The following is a 17,969-nucleotide window of genomic DNA, read 5'->3' on the forward strand; positions in this document are numbered from 1 at the left end:
CACAAGGAGTTAAGGCTCTTTCCAGCATTACTGGGTAGGTTAATATCACAGCTGCTTGGTAAAGCATTATCCAGCACCTCACTTAACAAAAGCCTGCTTTTGCAAACAGACTCCTACTTTTCCCCAAGTGTCCAAAGGTGTTTACTGAAGTAAATCTGCCTAAATCCTCCATTGCTTGGGTCATGGGGGTGGTTAGGAGGGTGGAAGGTGTAGAGATAATCTCTTTTTGTAAATTCTGTAAATCTTCTGGGAAAAAATCAGGAATCTGTGTCACATGCTTCTGTTCAACTGGTAACATCTCGGTTAGTGTGCTCCTTATGAGTGAAATCTGCCATAGCAGCTACAGGAAAATAAGACATCCCTCCCGCTCCTCATTGTTCAGACTGTTCTTCCCTCTCGAAGTTGCTTTAGCACGTTTAATCGATTTGCTGATGGGGGGGGGGGAGGAAAAAAAACCAAAACTGTTAGGATCTTAAAAGTGGTTTCTGGAAAAAAAAAAAAAAAATGACAGTTTGGTCGGCAGGAGATAGTGTAGCTGAAAACTTGTCACTTGAGATTTCTGCACTACCCCGGTTATTCCAACACCAGCAACTGCATATTACTTTTTACATGTTGCAAATAGAGGCAAACAACACAGGAAATTTTGACAGCTCTGCCTGAAAGGGCTTAAATACTTCTCAGTAAGCAGGATCCAGTTATAAATAAACCTCCTCTTGGTGAGAAAAAAGTGGCTACGACCAAAGACCTCACCGTTTTTTAAAAACTGTCTGATTAAAAGCACAGAAGAGCTGCTGAAGAACAAACAAACGTGCAAATCGGGGGGGGGGGGGGGGGACGACACACAGGGACGGGGGGGGACACAGCCGGAAAATGTACATGAACGTGACTACGAAACCCCATGAGGGAGCCCAGCTACAGAAACTTCCACAAATCTCGCCTTCCTCCTCCTCCTCCTCCTCCGTGCGCATTTGCTGGTGCCGCTGAGGATTTGCTGAGTCGCTGCTTTTCCCCGTTGGGTCGGGGCAGCCCGGGCCGTTCGCCAGCCCGGGGACACCCCCGCCACCGCCGCGACCGAGAGGCCCCCGGCCCGCAGCATCGCCCCCGCCCCCAGCCCGGCCAGGCGCAAAAACACCCAGCCCGACCCTTCCAAAAAATTAAAAAAATATGAAAAAAATATATTTAAATAGGGGAAAGGGCGTTTTTTCAGCGCTAATCTGCTCGCCGGTGGTGGCCAAGCCTGTCTCACCCCCAGCCACCCCCACTCCCCAAGGTCACGGTGAGTAAACAATAATAGTAATTAAAACAAAATAATAGGCAGCAGTCAAGAGCTGAGAGTACACACACCTGACCCTAACTATAACAGACTTCTCAGAGTAGAATTTGATCCCTCTCTGACACTTTCTACCTCAAGTGTTAGAGCGAGTGGCCATGAATAGTACAGGCATGCCATCTTGTAACACTATCTGCCTGTCAGAAGAGCCAAGGCTGGGTAGAGCAGGATCTATATAAGGCTTGTAACTAGGGGAAGCCCAACAAACAGCTACAAACACCTAAGTTATTTTACTCAGCCTCCACCCTTCTGCTTTTTCCCCCCTTCTTCTCACTCTCTTTTTTTTTTCTTTTCATCTTGGCTTTCTGTTGCAGAATGCAAATGTAGCCTGCCGGCGGTGAATGGGCTGAATTGTGATTAAGAAGAAGAAGAGCTCCTTTCTTTGTTCTCCCCTCAGGGGATGTTTACTGGGAGAGACACAGCGGATCAGATATGAAAGGCATTCAGGTCAGCATTGATGTGAGCGAAAGTGAAATCATACCTAAGGCATTCAAAAGACCGCCGTGTCAGGGGTTCAGCTAACGGTGCATCTACTGTGTGTGTCTTCCCTCTTAGGCACAAAAAAAAAAAAAAAAAGAAAAAAAAAAAGAAAAAAATATCTCCACAAACAGGCATTTTTTTAAAATTACAACAAAAATTATATAGAAAGAGGAACACCACAAAAAAAAAAAAAAAAAAAGTTTTGCCTTGCTTTACCTCCTGAGCAGAAGCTACAGGATTCAGTGCTCTTTTCCCTTATGGATCACGGACGGAACAGGTCAACTTCTATTAATTGTAGCTGTTGGGATCGGCATCATTTTTAGGGGGAAATGATCTCGCCTGAAATGTGAACCATTCTTTTTAGGCGTACCTATATATACCATATCTATGGCTATACGACACACGCACGCATAGGTGTATCCGCCTGTATACGTGTATCTCTAAATATGAGTTTCATAAGCTGCGTGGCTTATTTATCCGGCTACGAAACACGAGCAATCGTTTCTTGCCTCCCTCAGAAGCAACTTCAGTGATAAAGGACAGTGTGCCATATCAAAACAGCCCAGCACACCTTAAAAAGTAATCTTTTATTGACTTGGAAACTCCTAGAAACACTTTGCTGAAAGCTCGCAGCGCAAGAGGACGGGAACCGCAGGCGTAAGAAGTTGGTACACAGCTATTTAAGTTAAACTGCTTCAAGAAAAAGTCTAGGCATTGTCGGTTTTTTCATTAAAAATGCTTGATGAAGAAATGTTTGGATCTTACTGGGTTTTTTTTTAAAAAGTTTATACTTCTCACAGCCTAAATATTCTCTCCATAGACTTTCCAAGTGGTTAGCTGACGCTGTTGGCGTAAACAGAGGTATGTAAATATATAGGGAAAAAATGGCAAATTACAGTTGAGCATACAAAGAGTTAGGAGGTGGCTGCATTTACAGGGGCTGAAAGGAAAATGAAAACAACAAATCGTTAAAAAAAAAAGCCTAAAAAAATTAAGGGACAGGACTGGCTGTCGTGTGCAGTAACCGTCCCCACTGTTCTGCATTTGTTTCCACCTTCAGAACCTTAGTTAAAATACATCACTTGTCTAACGCTCACATCTGCTTTAATGGTGACGTTTAATTCTGAAATATTTTCAACTAGTGTTTCTGCATCACAGATTTCTCTCCTTTTTCTCCATACTCTAAAAAGACAACTAAAGAGCAATCAAAAAGGTGTCTGACTTGGCCATTCAGACAATTGCACCCTTGTGGGAATGCTGGAATGAATGGTACAGTGGACACCCCAGCACTATTGACGTTATAAACATGTAAATGAAACACATTAGGGCAGACAATCAATTGTCTGTGAGCACTGCAAACCTGCACTCCCTTTCTATGTGACAGGCACAAAATAGTGTCTACCTTGGGAAGCCATGGTCTTGGAGAAAAAAAGGACAAAGAGTCCCCTTTCACAGAGGAGAAAATGCACCTTAAAAGCACTGGGATAATTCAGATGCCAAAAACTGTTGTGAGGCGAAGAATTTCCGATTTCTTGGAATGAATGTGGGGCTGCTGTAAAAGAATCAACACCCTTCTTTCCACTCTAAAGGGAGACACACATTTTTCTTGGGGAATATTACCAGCCTGTCCTGAGAGCTTGCATCTCAGTCTCCCATATATTTTCCCTACCTTGGGCAGTTGGCTATGTATAATTATCGGTAATTAACTTGTAATGGTTTCCTTATTTTTTTTTTTCCTTTTCAAATACAGCTTTTCCAGCCATCAAATGTATTTTCTTACAGCAATTAGAAATCCCCCCAAAAGTTTCCTTGCGAAGCATGTGCGATAAGCAAAAGCCATAAGTCCCGAATGGTCACAAATGGCAAACAGTAAATCAGGCGCTAATCTCCAAATTCGCTGGGTTTCTCGAAACTCAGAATAAAATAAATAGACCAGCCTTGGCGCGGAAAACAACCTCCTCTGCTCCATGTCACAGCTCACCCCGGACATGAATCTGCACCGAGAAAATGCAGCTGGGTAATCATTACGCCCTGGTCACTCGCATTTATTGCATTAATTTTTAATACCTATCTCCAGGTGCTTTTCTGGAGGTAGTACATTTGTCTCCCTCCCCAGTAACCAACTCTCCAAGTAATCTCCTCGCAACGGATTCCCACCCCTGCAGCGGTTCCCGGGCAAAGGAGCGCTCCCAGATGCCCGCTCTGCCTTCTGCCACCTGAATGTCACAAAAAGCAGCTTTCCTCCTCACACCCCAGCCTCAGTCTAGCTACCTCCAAACTTCTCCAGGCAGGGAAGACAAGCCTCACTTCCCACTCACTAAAGGCAGCAGGCAGGCTTTTTTTTTTTTTTTCCCCCCCCTCTCTTTTTCAAGTGGGAAGTGAAGGAGGGTTTTTTTCCCCCCTTCCCCAGCATCCCCGAAGGAGGGTGGGTGGGTATCTTTTTGGGAAAGGCCCTGAGCGAGTATAATCGTGTCTGCTTGTTTGGTCTGTGTTCTCCCTCGGATCAGACGCCCTGAAAGCATTGAACTTTCTCCCTTTTCTTTACAACTGGAAGCGAGATGGCAAAGGAATCAAAGAGAGCTGTTTACTGAAACTTTGGGGTAAATTAGATCCAACTTTCCCCCCTCCTTCCCCTCCTTCCTGGGGATTTTAATTTTATTTTTTATTTTTGCGGGGGGGAGAGGAAAGGAAGGGAAAGGGGGAAAAACCAACACCCAACAAACGCCAGACCACAAGACGACGGAGAGAAGCAGCTCATCTGCTGAGGCAGGGCAGGGCAGGGCACTCGGCCGGCCGGACAGCGGTCCCTGCCCGCGTCCCCCGCTCCGCACCGCCCCGCACCGCTCCGCGCCGCACCGCACCGGCGCAGCGGCCGCCAGCGCAGCCCCCGCCTCCGCGGGGCGCCCGTGCGGAAAGGGGGCTCGCTGCCCTCTCCTCCTCCTCCTCCTCTTCCTCCTCCTCCTCCTCCTCCTCCTTTGCCGCGACTTCTCTCCCGAGTGAAAGTGCCGCGAAGTGAGTCAGGCGCCGGGAATCATCTGACCGAACTTCCCGGAGCGCCGCCGCATTCCTGGGCTGCCGCTCCGCGCACCTCCCGCCCCCCCCGCCCCGCTTTTGGGGGTCCTCTCCTTCCCATCCTCCCTCCTGCCACCCCCCCTCCTCCTCCTCCTCCGGGGGGCTCACCCCTCATTGATTTCCACATCGCCTCTCTCATCCCCCCCCCCCGCCCCCCCCGGCTCCGCACACCAGCAGCTCTGGTCAACCCCGTTATCTCGGAAAATCCCGAGCTTTCTGCCTTTCTACCCTCTTTAGCTCCGCCGTAATTTTCTCCAGCCGCCGTATCTAATCCCGAGCCTTGCCCATCCTCGCACACACGCAGAGACACGCACACAGGCGGGGAGCCCACTCGGGCATTAGTTGGATTATTCTGTTTCCCCCCCGTCTGTAATTTGTATGGGCTTGCACTCACGCTCCCCTAGCTTCCTTGGTGACCACCGATTTTTTTTTTTTTTGGTGGTTTTTTAATTTTATTTTGGTTCTGCTGCGTTTCTAAGGAATTTCTGTCTGATTTCGATAAGCATCACCGTCTCTGGTGTTATCAGCAAAGACACAAGCTCAGAAGTGACATCTTTTCCACGAATCCAGGGAAGAAGAAAAATCCACTCAGTCCAGATAAATCCTGGGTAATTCCCAACGGGAAAAGCATTGGATACGTGCTTGTCGAGAAAGAGAAAATGAAAAAAAAAAAAACAAACCCAACCCTAACCAAACCCACCCTCGCTCATCTACCTGCTTCTCAGCACCAGGACATTTCTCCCTCGGAAATGAATGAAAGAAAGAAATTGTGGGGCACAAAGAGAAAAGAGTGGAGAGAGAGAAAGTCGAGAATGAATTCCCCCTCCCTGTCTTGGCCAGAGCAAGGCACTGAAGGGAGAACTTAGACCTTCGCGTAGCCAGCGCACACACTTGAAATGAAGTTTGCAGGATCCTGAAGTGGTTACCTTAAAAATCGCAATTAAACTTTCGACTCCCAAGTGTGGTGGCTTCCCAAGTTAGCGCAGGTCCCCGAAAAGGCACTTTTGCCTGGGAGCACCCAGGGGCCGGGGCGCCCCGCTCCCCCCGCCGTCCCGAGGACCCGGCTGCAGCAGCAGGGCGCCCAGGCTGCAGCCCGGGGTCCTGGGCGAACAGAGGCCCCCAGCTTTTTCCGTGCTTTTTGCGACTTAAATCGTGTTGAGAAAATACTAAAGCCGTAGACGCATCCCTCATCAGAGAGCATGTGATGGGTTTAACACGCTAAACTAATAATCTTGTATGAAAAAGCAAGGAGGCTGAAGAAGAAGAAGAAGAAAACCCCCTCAAAGACTCAGAATATTCTTTACTGCAAAAGAGCACTTCTGGATGCGTTGCTTTAAATCTCATTCTCTTTTTCTCTCAAAAATGACTGTTTAACATAAGAAAAAAGGCTACTTGACACAAAGCTTTTGTTATCCAGTTGATCAGCAACGTGCTTTAGATACTTGTAAGGGGAAAAAAGCCCCACAACAGACATTGATTTTAGAAAATCAATAACCAACATTTAATAAAAAGAACAGAGGAAACACAAGAGAGGAGAGGGAAACATTACGTGTAATTTTAATGTCTACTAAATTACCCAGAGATGAGGGGAAGGGGAGGTCTCCTCTGTGAGGACCACCTTAAATAATGACAGACACAAGAGTAAAGGGTGGTGGTGGAGGGGGAGAGACTTTAAAAAAAGATAACAAGGAACGGATCCTTGGGAAGCTGCTCGGAATATATTATTTTAGTTGGGGTTTTTTTGTAATACTAAGCCAAGCAAATAGATCAAAGACAACACAAAGGGAAAAGCCAGTGTAACATAACGAACAGTTTCTGACTAAAATTCCTCTATCACTCCCCCATATGGCTCGACGCCTCCACCACAACAAGAAAAAGACACACACACACACACACACACACACACACACACACACACACTCTCACACTCACAACCTAGCAGAGGGAAGGGGAGGGGGGGCAAGGATCATTTGTTTCTAATCAACATTCTCTTGTCTTTGTGTTTTTTTTGTTGTTGTTGTTGTCGCCCCCCCCCCCCCTTCGCCCCCCTCCCCCCCCCCCCCCTTAAATGAAGTAGCTGAGCTATAAGCGGACGGGTTCAGGTTCACACAAATATCTTCCTTTCCTCCGGCTCCTTCGAGAGGAAAGTTGTTGAAAGTGGGGCCGGGATGGCCATGCGAGGGGCTGGGGTGGGGAGGGGGAGGCTGGCGGGGGGGGAGAGGCTCTCAGCCGGAGGAGAAAGGAAGAAACTAAGGGAGGGACGGGGAGAGAGACGGAGAAAGAGAGACCCACACCAGTGAAAGCTGCCAAATGTGAAATCAGCCCAGAACACCGCGTCCCACTGAGCCCCGGCCCTCCGCGGCCGGCGGAGACCGGGGGAGAGGGCAACTCTGGACAATTGGGCACCAAACTCATTAGTAGTATTAATTATTAGGGAGGAGGAAGTTTCATTTTCGAGTCCCTAACAATAATAATAAAAAAAGAGAGAGTCGCTAACTCGGTGCCAGCCTGCCTCGGGGTTCTCACGCTGCCGGGTTTTTTCCCAGGGCCGGCAGCGGGGCCGGCCGCCCTCCCGCCGCCCGCCCCGCTCCGCTCCGCTCCGCGCCTCTCCGCGCCTCCCCCCGCCCGGCTCCGCACCTCTCCTCTCCCGGGCCCTGCCAACCGGCTCCCAAACCACCCCGGCAAAGCGGCGGGCGAACCGAACCCCCGCCGCTCCGCCCGCTCTCCGCCGCCCGCTCCGCGCCCGCGCAACAAACTTTGGGGCGCGGCGGTGGCGCGCTGCTCCCCCCCCCCCTCATCCCCGCTCCCTTCCTCCTTCCTCCTCCTCCTCCTCACCCCTCCCCAACACTCCGCCGGCGCCCCGCGGCCGCGCAGATCCCCGCGGGACAACCCCGCGGCCGCGGAGGGCGGCGAGCCCCGGGCGGGAGCCGCTGCCGCCGCCGCTGCCGCCCGGGCGGGCGCCGTCCCCGGTCCCCCCCCGCTCCTCCTCCCCGTCCTGCCGCCGGCTTCCCCCCCCCCCCCCTTCGCCGCGGCGGAACCGGCCGGAAAAGTTTGCTTGGGGGGGCGGCTTACCGTTTTTCCTTCGGGGGTTGGCTTGTTTTCGCCTCTTACACCTGGGGCCATCCGCCATGATCTGCTGCTTCATTGATAAGAGTGGATCAGATGGCAGTTCGCATGGACTCGACTCCCTGATTCAGCAGCACGCAGACTCTATGTAACAACCAAACACAGCAACAATGTGGGCATTGGTATATCCCATTTAAATGCAGGGCGCCAACGGGGACCCGAATTTGCACCCGAAAAAGAACCCATCCACGCACACGGCGGGGTTTGCCGTGCCGGGGGAGGTGGGACGCAGACGGAGCGGGCTCCCCCCTCTCTCCCCAGCCGGGCAGATTGCTTCTTTCTCGCTTTATTTATTTATTTTTGCGCTCTCTCTGTGTGTGCCTGTGCGTGCGTGTGTGTGTGTGTGAGCGTGTGCGTGCGTGTGCGCCTCTCTCTCCCCCTGCGTGTGTGTGCGTGTGTGTGTGTATTGCACCAGCAAAGCAGATCAGAGAGAGACAAGAATTACATCTCAAATGAGTCATAACTCATGACCGTATGAGGGAATGCACAGCTTTTACAGTAGGCTGTTTGACTCAATGCTAGGCGGACCATTTCCTCCTAAAAGTACTTTAATTTGACATTCGAACTTTTCACATGAAATGCTAGCCTTCGCTCCTTCTTCTCCTGCCTTTCTCTCTCTTTTTTTTATTTCTTTTCTTCCCCCCCCAAAGTGCACTCCAGCCAAGTGATAAGAGGAGAGGGAAACATGGCTCTCCCCTCTCCTTTTGGGGTAAAGCACAGCACGGAGACCTCCCCCTCCCCCTAACAACCAGCAGTGTAATTATAAACCTCTGTCACCTTTTTAGTCAGTTTGACAATATTCAGGGTTTCCCCTGCCCCTTAGTTAAACAAAGCTTCAGAGTGTCAATTTTTTTTTTTTTTTCCCCAGAAAAGAAACAGAAATCAAAACTACCGCTGTCAGAGTTTTCAGGCTTTCAGTTGGGTTTTTGTTGTTTTTTTTTTGTTGTTGTTTTTTTTTTTTTTTAAACTTGTAAACTTTTGGAGCTGCTGTGTGCGCCGGGGCTGTGCAGGAGCTCTATCTGTCAAAGGGAGAGGGCAGGAGCATTTGGTTTGCTGCAAGAACGCTCCTGAAACTCAGTCCATCTCGAAGAAGATGCTGTAGCTTTAAAGATGCTTTGACTTGAGGATTAGTTTAAACAGGGGGCTATAAAAGATGTAACAGATGCAAACTGTAAAACAAGGGCAATTAACCCTTGCTCTCCTGAGCAGGATCCCCCCTCGCCTTCGCATCTATTGTCTTCTCCTGCACTGGGAGTTTTACACAAAACCTAAAAAATTATTACCTGCCTCAACAATTTTTTTTGTTCTTTTTTGCAGCAAAGCGGGGTCATTTTTTCCTTTTTTTCTTTTTTTTCTCCCCCCCCCCCCCCCCCCCTTGTGTCTTTTTACTTTGCTGGAGCTTCACACCAGGACTGAGCAGTGAAGTGTGCTGCTGCTAGGTCTTTTTATTCTGCCTGAACTCTCTTTTCAGACCTTTGCGGTTATCAAACCTGCTTGGCTTTAAAAAAAAAAAAAAAAAATCCATCTCCGAGCAGGTAAGAGGATGGGAATATTGAGAGAGTGTGTGCGGGGCCAGGGTGTTTACTCACACTCTCCTGCTTGGGATTCCGCCTGGACAGAGGGAACTGGGGGCTCTGTGGCTCTGCCTGGCTGAGGAAGGAAGAGGCTGAGAAATGTGCCAGAAACTTTAGTATTTGCCAGTTATTCCCGATCCTGGAGTGGGCAATGGTGGCATCACCGTGGCAGATCTACCAGGAGATGCAGCGGAGAGGGGAGATAGGGACGGAGGGAGCCCGGACCCCCAGCCAGCCTCGGCAATTGGCGTTTTAATGCAAAACTCCCAATGGTGAATTGTTTTAAATGCGTTTCACTACCTCTCCTGCTCCTCAGCCTCCCGCAAAAAGTTGTCAATAATTTTAAACCTGCAGATCTCGAGAACGCTTTTCTTCCCAGAGGACCGGCTAGCTTTTAAAAATATATATAGATATATTATTTTTGCTTTTTGGTAAACGACTTTGAAGTTCCAGTCAATACTTTCACTTCTTGCTTTAGGATCCCAGAAGCTAAGGTGTTACTTCACAAAATAAAATAAAGAAATGAAACTAACTAAGCAGACAAAACAGCAAACTTTCTGTTTGGGGAAACACATCCTTCGCCGGGGAGCCCTGCCCGGGGCTGGGGCTCCAGCGGTGCCCGGCCGGGCTGGCTCTGCAGGCTCAGGGCGTGCAAAGCATTAACAGGTACCTGCAAACTTTCAGAGCTAAGATGTGAAACCTGAAATAAAAAGGGCAGGAGGCGGTGGTGGGGATTTTTTTTTTTTTTTTTTTTTTTTTTGCAGGAGGACCAAGTCCTTTCCTAGCACTAAAACTTTTGCTGCTGCGTTGTAAAGGGCACCTCTCGTACCTGGCTGACAGGTAAGGGGAGCAGGGGTGGTGGTGGCACAGCCCCGAGCGCCCCGAAACTGCTCGCCCCTTCCCGGAGCGGTACCGAAGTGACTTCAGGTTTCGGTGCAGAAGGAAAAAAAAAAAAAAAAAAAAAAAAAAAAAGAAGAGGTTTTTCGCCCCAAGTATAAACAAGCCAGAAAGAAGCTAAGACGCTTAAAAATAAAATACTACCGAAATTAAATAAGCCCGCTAGAGCGTGAGGTGGTGTGAGAAAAAAGAAGGGGAGGAAAAAAAAAAAAAAGAGGAGAAAATGGAATTAAATTCCGAACCTACCTGCGAAGTCTTGTTTGTAGTTTTGGCCAGAAATGGTGAGAAGAAAAAGCATGAAGAAGCCGCGAAGTGGAGGAGAAAAGGTGAAGGGAGATGCAGCTCCTGGAGAAATTGTAAAAAGCCTTGCAAAGAGTTGTCGGAAGGACCGTTATTCCTGCTGGGCAGGTTAGGACTGATCTCTTTCTGCCACTCCAGGAAACACAAACCTGGGGACGGACTGACGTGTTACGCCTCTTCTAATGACATTTTTTTCTTTTTCTTTTCTGTAGGAGCGAGAGGAGAGACCCTGAAACACACGCCACCTATCTTTGTGGGGAGGGATAATTGAAGAGCACCAAACGTGAGCATCATGTGGAAACGTGATCGTCAAGTTTCTCTCTGGGAAAGGATCTGGGATAGATTATACCTTGAAGTCTCCGCGAACGCTTTAGCGGCAGAAATGCAATTCCACCTCCTCCCGCCCGCCCCCCGCCCCGCGCCCGCCCCCCGCCCCGCCGCTCCGCGCCTCTCCGCGCCGCTCCGCGCCCCGCCGCGCCCCGCCGCCTTCACCCCGCCGCAACTCACCGCGCCCCGACACCGCATCCCACCGGCCCCCCCCGCCCCGGGGGGCGCATCCCCTGCCCCCCCCCCCCCCCCCCGGGCTGCAGTCCCTCTCCCCCGAGATGCATCCCCTGCCCCCCCGGGGCGCGTCCCCGCTCCCCCGGGGTTCGTCCCCGCTCCCCCCGGGGTGCATCCCCGCTCCCCCCGGGGTACACCCCTGCCCCCCCCGGCTGCATCCCCTGCCCTCCTACCCCCTCCGGGGTGCGTGTCCTCCCCGCCACCCCCCCCCCCCCCCCCCCGGCTGCATCCCCTTCCCTCCCCCAGGCGGGATCCCCCGCCCCCAGGCGAGATCTCTGCCGGATCCCCCCCCTTCCCAGCCAGGATCCCGCCGGATCCCCTGCTCCCAGGCTGGATCCCTGCCGGTTCCCCCCCCCGCCCCATCCCCGGGCGGGATCCCTCCCGCCTCGCCCGCCCGCGGAGCCGGCCGGGGCCTCATCCTGCGCACGCCGTCCCGGTTCCCAGCCCCTCTCGGAGCCCTCGCCTCTTGCGGAGGGGAAAACTTACCCTAACATAATGCCTAGAAACTAAACTCTGTTCGGGCACTGCAAATAAGCTCCTGGCTGACTCCTGCTCGTTTTGGTGCTGTTTTATTTTTATCCTTAACGCGTTTCTTTTGGGGTATTTTTTTTTTCCCCTTTCATTTCAGCACACATCCAGGTTATTTGAATAGTCAGCTAAATCTGATGAAAAAAAAAAAAACCCAACAACCAAAACGTGCTGAGATCTTACAGTCTATCTGTTTTGTTCACAGATATGGATCAGGGGTGAGCTGGGCTCTTCCCGGCTCCGCTCCCCCTGGGAAGGAGCTGGATGGGCAGAGGGACAGCGCGGACGAGCAACGCGTGGGACTGAACTTCAGGGAGGTTACAAGTTTTTCACCTTTTTCAAGTATTAAAATTAAAATAAAATTACATGGGGGGGGGGGGGAAGAAGAAGAAGAAAAAAAAAGAAACCCAGACTCCACCTTTGCACTGAAGGGATTGGTTATGCAAATATGGAAGGGGTTTCCTGGCAAATACAGCTTTCTACTGTATGGTTAATTAAATCATCACTCAAAAGCCTTCCAATGTGACGCTTCTGTCGTAATCCAATCAGGTTACGTAGGTCCTAAACAAGAAAGATATTTTCCACATCTGGAAGTCAGCAATTTAGCAAGTACTGCACATTATTAACCAATTCAGAGCCCACTTCCCAAGGGGATTTTTTTTTTTTTTTTGAAGTTTAAGTGTTCTTAACCAATGCTCTGCTGTTTTGTTAATCAAAAAGCTGGTTTACACCGCACGTAATTGAGAACTAATACCGAAGTAAGTCAAGGCAGCCCGAGCTGGGGATGCTGATGCGTTTATCTGCGAAGGGGGCTGATATGGCTGAGCCTCTGCCCAGCTCCCAGCACACCCCGCAGCCCTTTCTTCCTCTAAGAGAGGTCGAAATAATCTCAAGGCAAAGATAAACTTCACGTCTTGCCTACCTACTTTCCGAAGGTAAAAGTGGAGCTGCCCAAAGGGCTGTGTTAAAGATCTGCGAAACAATTTCCCTCCTTTGACAAGAGTTAAATTTATTACAGCACCTTTTTTTTTCTCTCCCCCTCCTGAAGAAAACTGAAACAAATGGTACACTGATCCGACACTATACTTTTACTTACGTTAAGCTAAGATAAACTGCTCGTGAACTGTGGATTGAACGTGTGCCTAAAGCCAGAACTGGAATGCGAGCAGTAGGCACCAGCGACTGCACTCCCAAAGCTGCGAGCCCACCTTTCTGGTGATGCGGCACCGCGAAGGAAGGCGGGGGACCCCTCCTGCCCCCTCGAAATGTGTCTTTGCAGCTCATCAGAGCCACCGAGATTATTTTTTTTTTTGGCCAGCCGTTAGTGGAACCTGCCCGGCCACTGACGCGAGTGGGTGCCCCTGCGTGAGGCGGGGGAGAGGAGGCAGCGCGGCCGGGCGCAGGGGGCTCCGGGACCCCCTGCTTGCGGGAGGGGGGGTGTCGGAGAAATGCCACCAAACCCCCCCTCTCCGGGTGCCCCCCTCTCCGACCCCGCGCCAGGCAGGCGGGAGAGGGGGAAAAGGCTGCCTGCGCCCTGCCTGCGCCCTGCCTGCGCCCTGCCTGCGCCCTGCCTGCGCGGGGTGCCCGCGGGGCCCGGCCAGCCCGGCTGCGCCGGGAGGAGGCTGCGCCAGGGCTGCCAGCCACGGAGCGGCTGAAAGCAAATCTGCCTGCAGACCTGGCGGTCTGCTGCCGCTGAAATCCGTAATTATGCAAAGGTGGGAGCAAGGTTCTCTTTTTTTTTTAATTATTATTTTTATTTACATTTTTTTCTGGTACGAGTTAGCTTGGCTTTGCTAAAAGTTTTGCTGCCACTGTTCGCTAAATGCCAACGGTATTTTCTTGCATTATTTTCTTGTCCATACCTAAATATACCTGTAGATCCAGAGGCATACCACACGGACACAAAGCGATGGTATCTTAATGAAATATATAGCACAGTGCAAATATCCTGAAATCAGATTCAAGTATTATTAATTTGAATTAGATCCTCTCAGATCCAGGAGACACTGCCTATAAATCAAGGGCAGTCTGGCAATTCCTTAAAGAGCTAAACTGAATTTAGATGCGTATGATAAAAAGAAAGAAAAAGAAAAAAGTGAATGCTAATTACTGACTCGCTCGATTTCCAGTCACCCACGTTTTACAGGAGAAAAAGGAAAAAACAACAAACAACCAACAAGTTCTCAAAATAAATTAATCCATTACAAATGCCTTAGGTATCGTTCATACATTTCCAGATTACAAAACGAGAGGCTGAACTGGAGATTAAGAGAAACTGCAGCCTAACCTGCAATAGGCAGGAGTGCCGTCGATGTTGTGCCATTAAACTATATATCTGCAACTACACGAAAAAACAAACCCTCAGACCGTGTGATGATGCTCACGGGCTTTAAGGAACATGTTGGTATTGTCAGATAATCCCTATTCATAATTTTGCAGCCTGTTCTTTCAGCCCTCAATCTCACAGTTTCTCCAGCTCTGAAGTGCCTCAGCAGGGCTTGCATCAGAGCATATGAACCGCTCTCATCTTCGCAGGAGTGCCAGAGCTCCCCGCCTTATTAGACATTATTTTAACGTGGTATAGGGGGGGTGGTATCTTTTTTTTTTTTTAATTTTTGGACACTGGACATAGACATTTAGCAATCAGCTAAACCCTTCTGAGATGGATTTTAACCTTAATCCAGGCGATGATTTCCTGCCCTGCTCTGAACTAATAACGGGCGTGCAGCTTCTTTAGGAGACGGAAATAATGACAGCCTATAGATCCTGCCTTTGCTGGGGTGGTGCTGGCAGCCCGGCTCCCAGCCCCTTCGCGGTCAGCATCCCCACGCACAGCCTATGCCTTGCTCTATTTTAAACTTTTGCAAATACGATCCCCCCCACCCCATCACTTTAAAACCAAACAGACCCAAAATATCCTCAGAAACCCCAGCTCCCTCTTTGCGTAAGGCACCTGGCACTGTGGCTTGGAGGTGGTTTTAAGGGCAGTTCTCTGGGTGCAGCTTTTCCCTCTTTTCCTCAAGTTTTCCTGCATGGAAATGCAGAGAGGTGAGATGGGGGCAGCTGGGTGGTCCTGATGCAAACCTGCCCGAGCGATGCTGCCTCCTCCTCCTCAGTAGGTTTGCCTTTGTCCACCGAACCCATCGTGGTGGAGATACCCCCCCCCGGAGATAACCCCATGTCCCCCCCATCCCTAAGTGGGGCAAACTCTGCTGCCAGGGGCTCATTATCATCAGAAAGAGTCTGTGCAGGGAGAGACCCTCCCAAAGCCCCCCAAAACCCTCCAAGAGCCTCCTGAGCCCCCCCCAGGCACCCAGGTGTGATGGGCAGGGGAGGGGACCAGCCACCAAGGTGGGTAGCAGGGCACAGGCCCTGGAGAACCTCGGCCTTCTGCTGAGCCCTGACGCTGTCGTGGCTTTGTGGGGACCTGGTGACACGGGCTGGCGGGATGATTCACGGCCTTATTTATTTCAGTGTGTTTGCTTTTTCCCCGGCACAGGATGAGTAACAGGGAACGCATTTTTTTGCCCACGTGGAAGGAGGAAAATCAGGGTGTAACAGCAAAAATGCTCTAGCTGATAGGTTTCAACTAATACATTTTAGAGGCTGGTGAAGACAGGTTGAACACCTCTAAAAGCACGTTAGCTGCTCTAAGTCTTTTACTTCGGGTCCTTCACAGTCAGGGCCCTCCAATGTTTTCCCCAAAATGTGGAACCCTTCCTGCATTAGGGATTAAACGAGGTGTGCCCACTTGCAGCCGAGCCTGGCGAGAGCATCCTTCCCCGCAGCCCTGCTCCGCCGGGGGAGCGGCTGCTGCAAGCTTGGGGCTCCCCGTGGGTGCCGGCTGCTTCTCATGCACGGATCTCTGGGGTGCAGAAGCTGCCCTCGCCTCCAGAAAAAACTGGGAGGCTGGGGAAAAAAAAACCCAACAAACCAACCAAACAAAAAAATACCCGGGGGAGACTATTTTCTGCAGTCACCTGTGGTGGTAGAAGATAGGACAAACTGGAATAATTTTTCTGAGCAGGGAAAGCCCCATGTGGCCCCAAGACACTGTGGGATACTTTTGCTCAATACAGGTGTCCCTATAAACTAAGATTTAGAAAGCAAAGCCTTTTTTTTTTTCCATGTCCACATGGAGGAGAGGGCATGGAAGAGAGGAAGAAAGGGTCAGGGAACAACTCTCCCCCCACCCGCTGGTGAGGTATTTGGGAAGAAACCTTTTGAATCAACATTCCCAAAGTTTTCAAGTTCCTCTGCGGAAAACCCATGTAGGGATAGGATACGAGCCAAAAGCAAGGGAAAAGATTGTCTGGCTTTAATTTATCTATCCCTGGGCATTTCTAACAAGCAGATTACTGTAATATTTAATCTCGTGCGAGTCCCTGCACATTAAAAGTGAATCTCCCTCATATGTTTTTCTTAATTTTGTCATTTATAAAGTCGCTTCTGATGGCCTAGAGTGGCTCAGCTCCCGTCCACAACGTCCATCTGTCTGTCTGTGGTAGGAGAACAGCATCTGCAGGTCCCAAACCTGCTTCTCACACCCAGCAGAGAGAAGCGAGCGGCTCCGGCAGCCGGGAGAGGTGGCGGCGGGTCGGTGGGCGAGCATCCTCAGCCCGCTGTCCTGCACCATGAGGTGTGGGTGGTTTTCCTTCTCTTCTGGGATCGATGCTGAAGTTCGGACACATTTCTTGGCTCAGTTGGCAGTGATTAAAATTCGCTGCTCACTTTTGTTTATAGTTGGTTGTTTACTTTGTTGAATTTTTAAAAACTTGTTAGAATGCAATTGAACACAGATTCAACAGTATTTAGGCTTGAAAAATAAAGATGCATTAGAAAGATGCCTATTATGCTTCAGAATTATTAATTGACATTTTTATGATGAATAATTAATCATTTGAATAATTTTCGTATCTCTGATCTGAACACATATTTGCATATCTAATGTCTGATTTTAAATGTGATTTCTTTAGTTGCATTCTCCCAGGACAAAGACATGAAGTAAGTAACATCCTCATGCAAACCTTTTTTTCTTTGCAGTTGTAAAAGTAAGTTTATTGAAATGTAAGTTTCTATCTAGTTGTGAAGCTGTTAATAATCTATGCGTGGCATATATGCATTAATAAGACCGTGAATCTTCCGGATAGGAGCACATTTAGGCCTCATTTTCTTAAATACAGTGGTAAGGTCTCCTGCAATACATACACGTTGCTTAAAACCGTGTGGGGTTAAGCTAGGAAACCATAAAGAAATATCTCAGATACGCAGTGTTCGCTTCTTGTTTATATGACACTTAGTGAGAAGACCAAAGGTTGTTTCAATTTGAGGTGTTTAAAATATCAAGAACTTTTTATATTCAGTTTTACTGGGGTCTCCCAGTGAGATAACATCAGTATTTTCTTGTTATATTTTAATATGCCTAAATCATAGTCCTCAACCCCCCCCTCGCTCATAGCCGGTGGCGATAAAGGAACAACATAAGTTGCAGATCAGTTATAAGTTGGTCAGCAAATAGGTGCAAGTAATGGTGCTTGTTGTGCAACCCTGCTCGGCGTTGGGCTGGTATGAGCACAGCTCAGCCACATGGGGAACAGAAAGGAGGAAGGGGCAGCTGGACAAAACCATAACCAGAAAGGTATAAAAAAAAATAAATAAAGCAATTAAAGGACTAGCCTCTGCTCCACTGCCTCCGACCATCGGTTAATTATTAGCGTAGCACTGCCTGACTGGGACCCAGGGAGTTGCCTTCACTTATGCCAGGTCTGAATTTGATTTATTTAGAAATGAAAGCTTTTAAGAATTTGTATTTAGTGACACATTTAAACGTACAGGGGGCCCAAATATTCTGAATATAGGCTATTGGCTCCTTGTTGTCATACTGAGGAACCAGGGTGGTAGATGCTCTAAAAAATACCTTAAATGGATGCAGTACTATTTATGTTTAGCAGATTAAAGAAATTACACCAAAATGGAGACACAAATACTTGGTAGTGTTTAAACTCGCTTCGTGCCATTTATAGGGAAGATAGTATGTGTGAAATGTACAACTACAATAAAAACTTTTAATCTCTATTTTTTTCCCACACCGGGTAGTGAAA

General features: G+C 49.3%; 1 protein-coding gene and 1 long non-coding RNA gene across 5 annotated transcripts in view; one reads left to right on the top strand and one right to left on the bottom strand.

The window, feature by feature from the left end:
* ZEB2 (zinc finger E-box binding homeobox 2) overlaps positions 1-10,922 on the bottom strand; it is a 114,059-nt gene extending 103,137 nt beyond the window's left edge. For both annotated transcript variants that reach the window (XM_087733062.1, XM_087733061.1), the window contains exons 1-2: positions 10,726-10,922; positions 7,955-8,092 (exon numbers count right to left, since the gene is read on the bottom strand). In XM_087733062.1, coding sequence (XP_087589188.1) covers positions 7,955-8,027 — 73 coding nt within the window. In that variant the 5' untranslated portion in view covers positions 8,028-8,092; positions 10,726-10,922. The remainder of the gene's footprint in view (positions 1-7,954; positions 8,093-10,725) is intronic.
* LOC148052395 (uncharacterized) overlaps positions 10,748-17,969 on the top strand; it is a 44,503-nt gene continuing 37,281 nt past the window's right edge. For all 3 annotated transcript variants that reach the window (XR_015698962.1, XR_015698963.1, XR_015698964.1), the window contains exons 1-5: positions 10,748-10,887; positions 10,992-11,062; positions 12,074-12,210; positions 16,312-16,507; positions 16,845-16,872. This is a non-coding gene — a long non-coding RNA (uncharacterized LOC148052395). The remainder of the gene's footprint in view (positions 10,888-10,991; positions 11,063-12,073; positions 12,211-16,311; positions 16,508-16,844; positions 16,873-17,969) is intronic.

This window comes from Nipponia nippon, unplaced genomic scaffold, assembly GCF_047370975.1.
Source record: "Nipponia nippon isolate SJK-2023a ecotype South Korea unplaced genomic scaffold, ASM4737097v1 scaffold_5, whole genome shotgun sequence".
Classification (NCBI taxonomy): Eukaryota; Metazoa; Chordata; class Aves; order Pelecaniformes; family Threskiornithidae; genus Nipponia; species Nipponia nippon.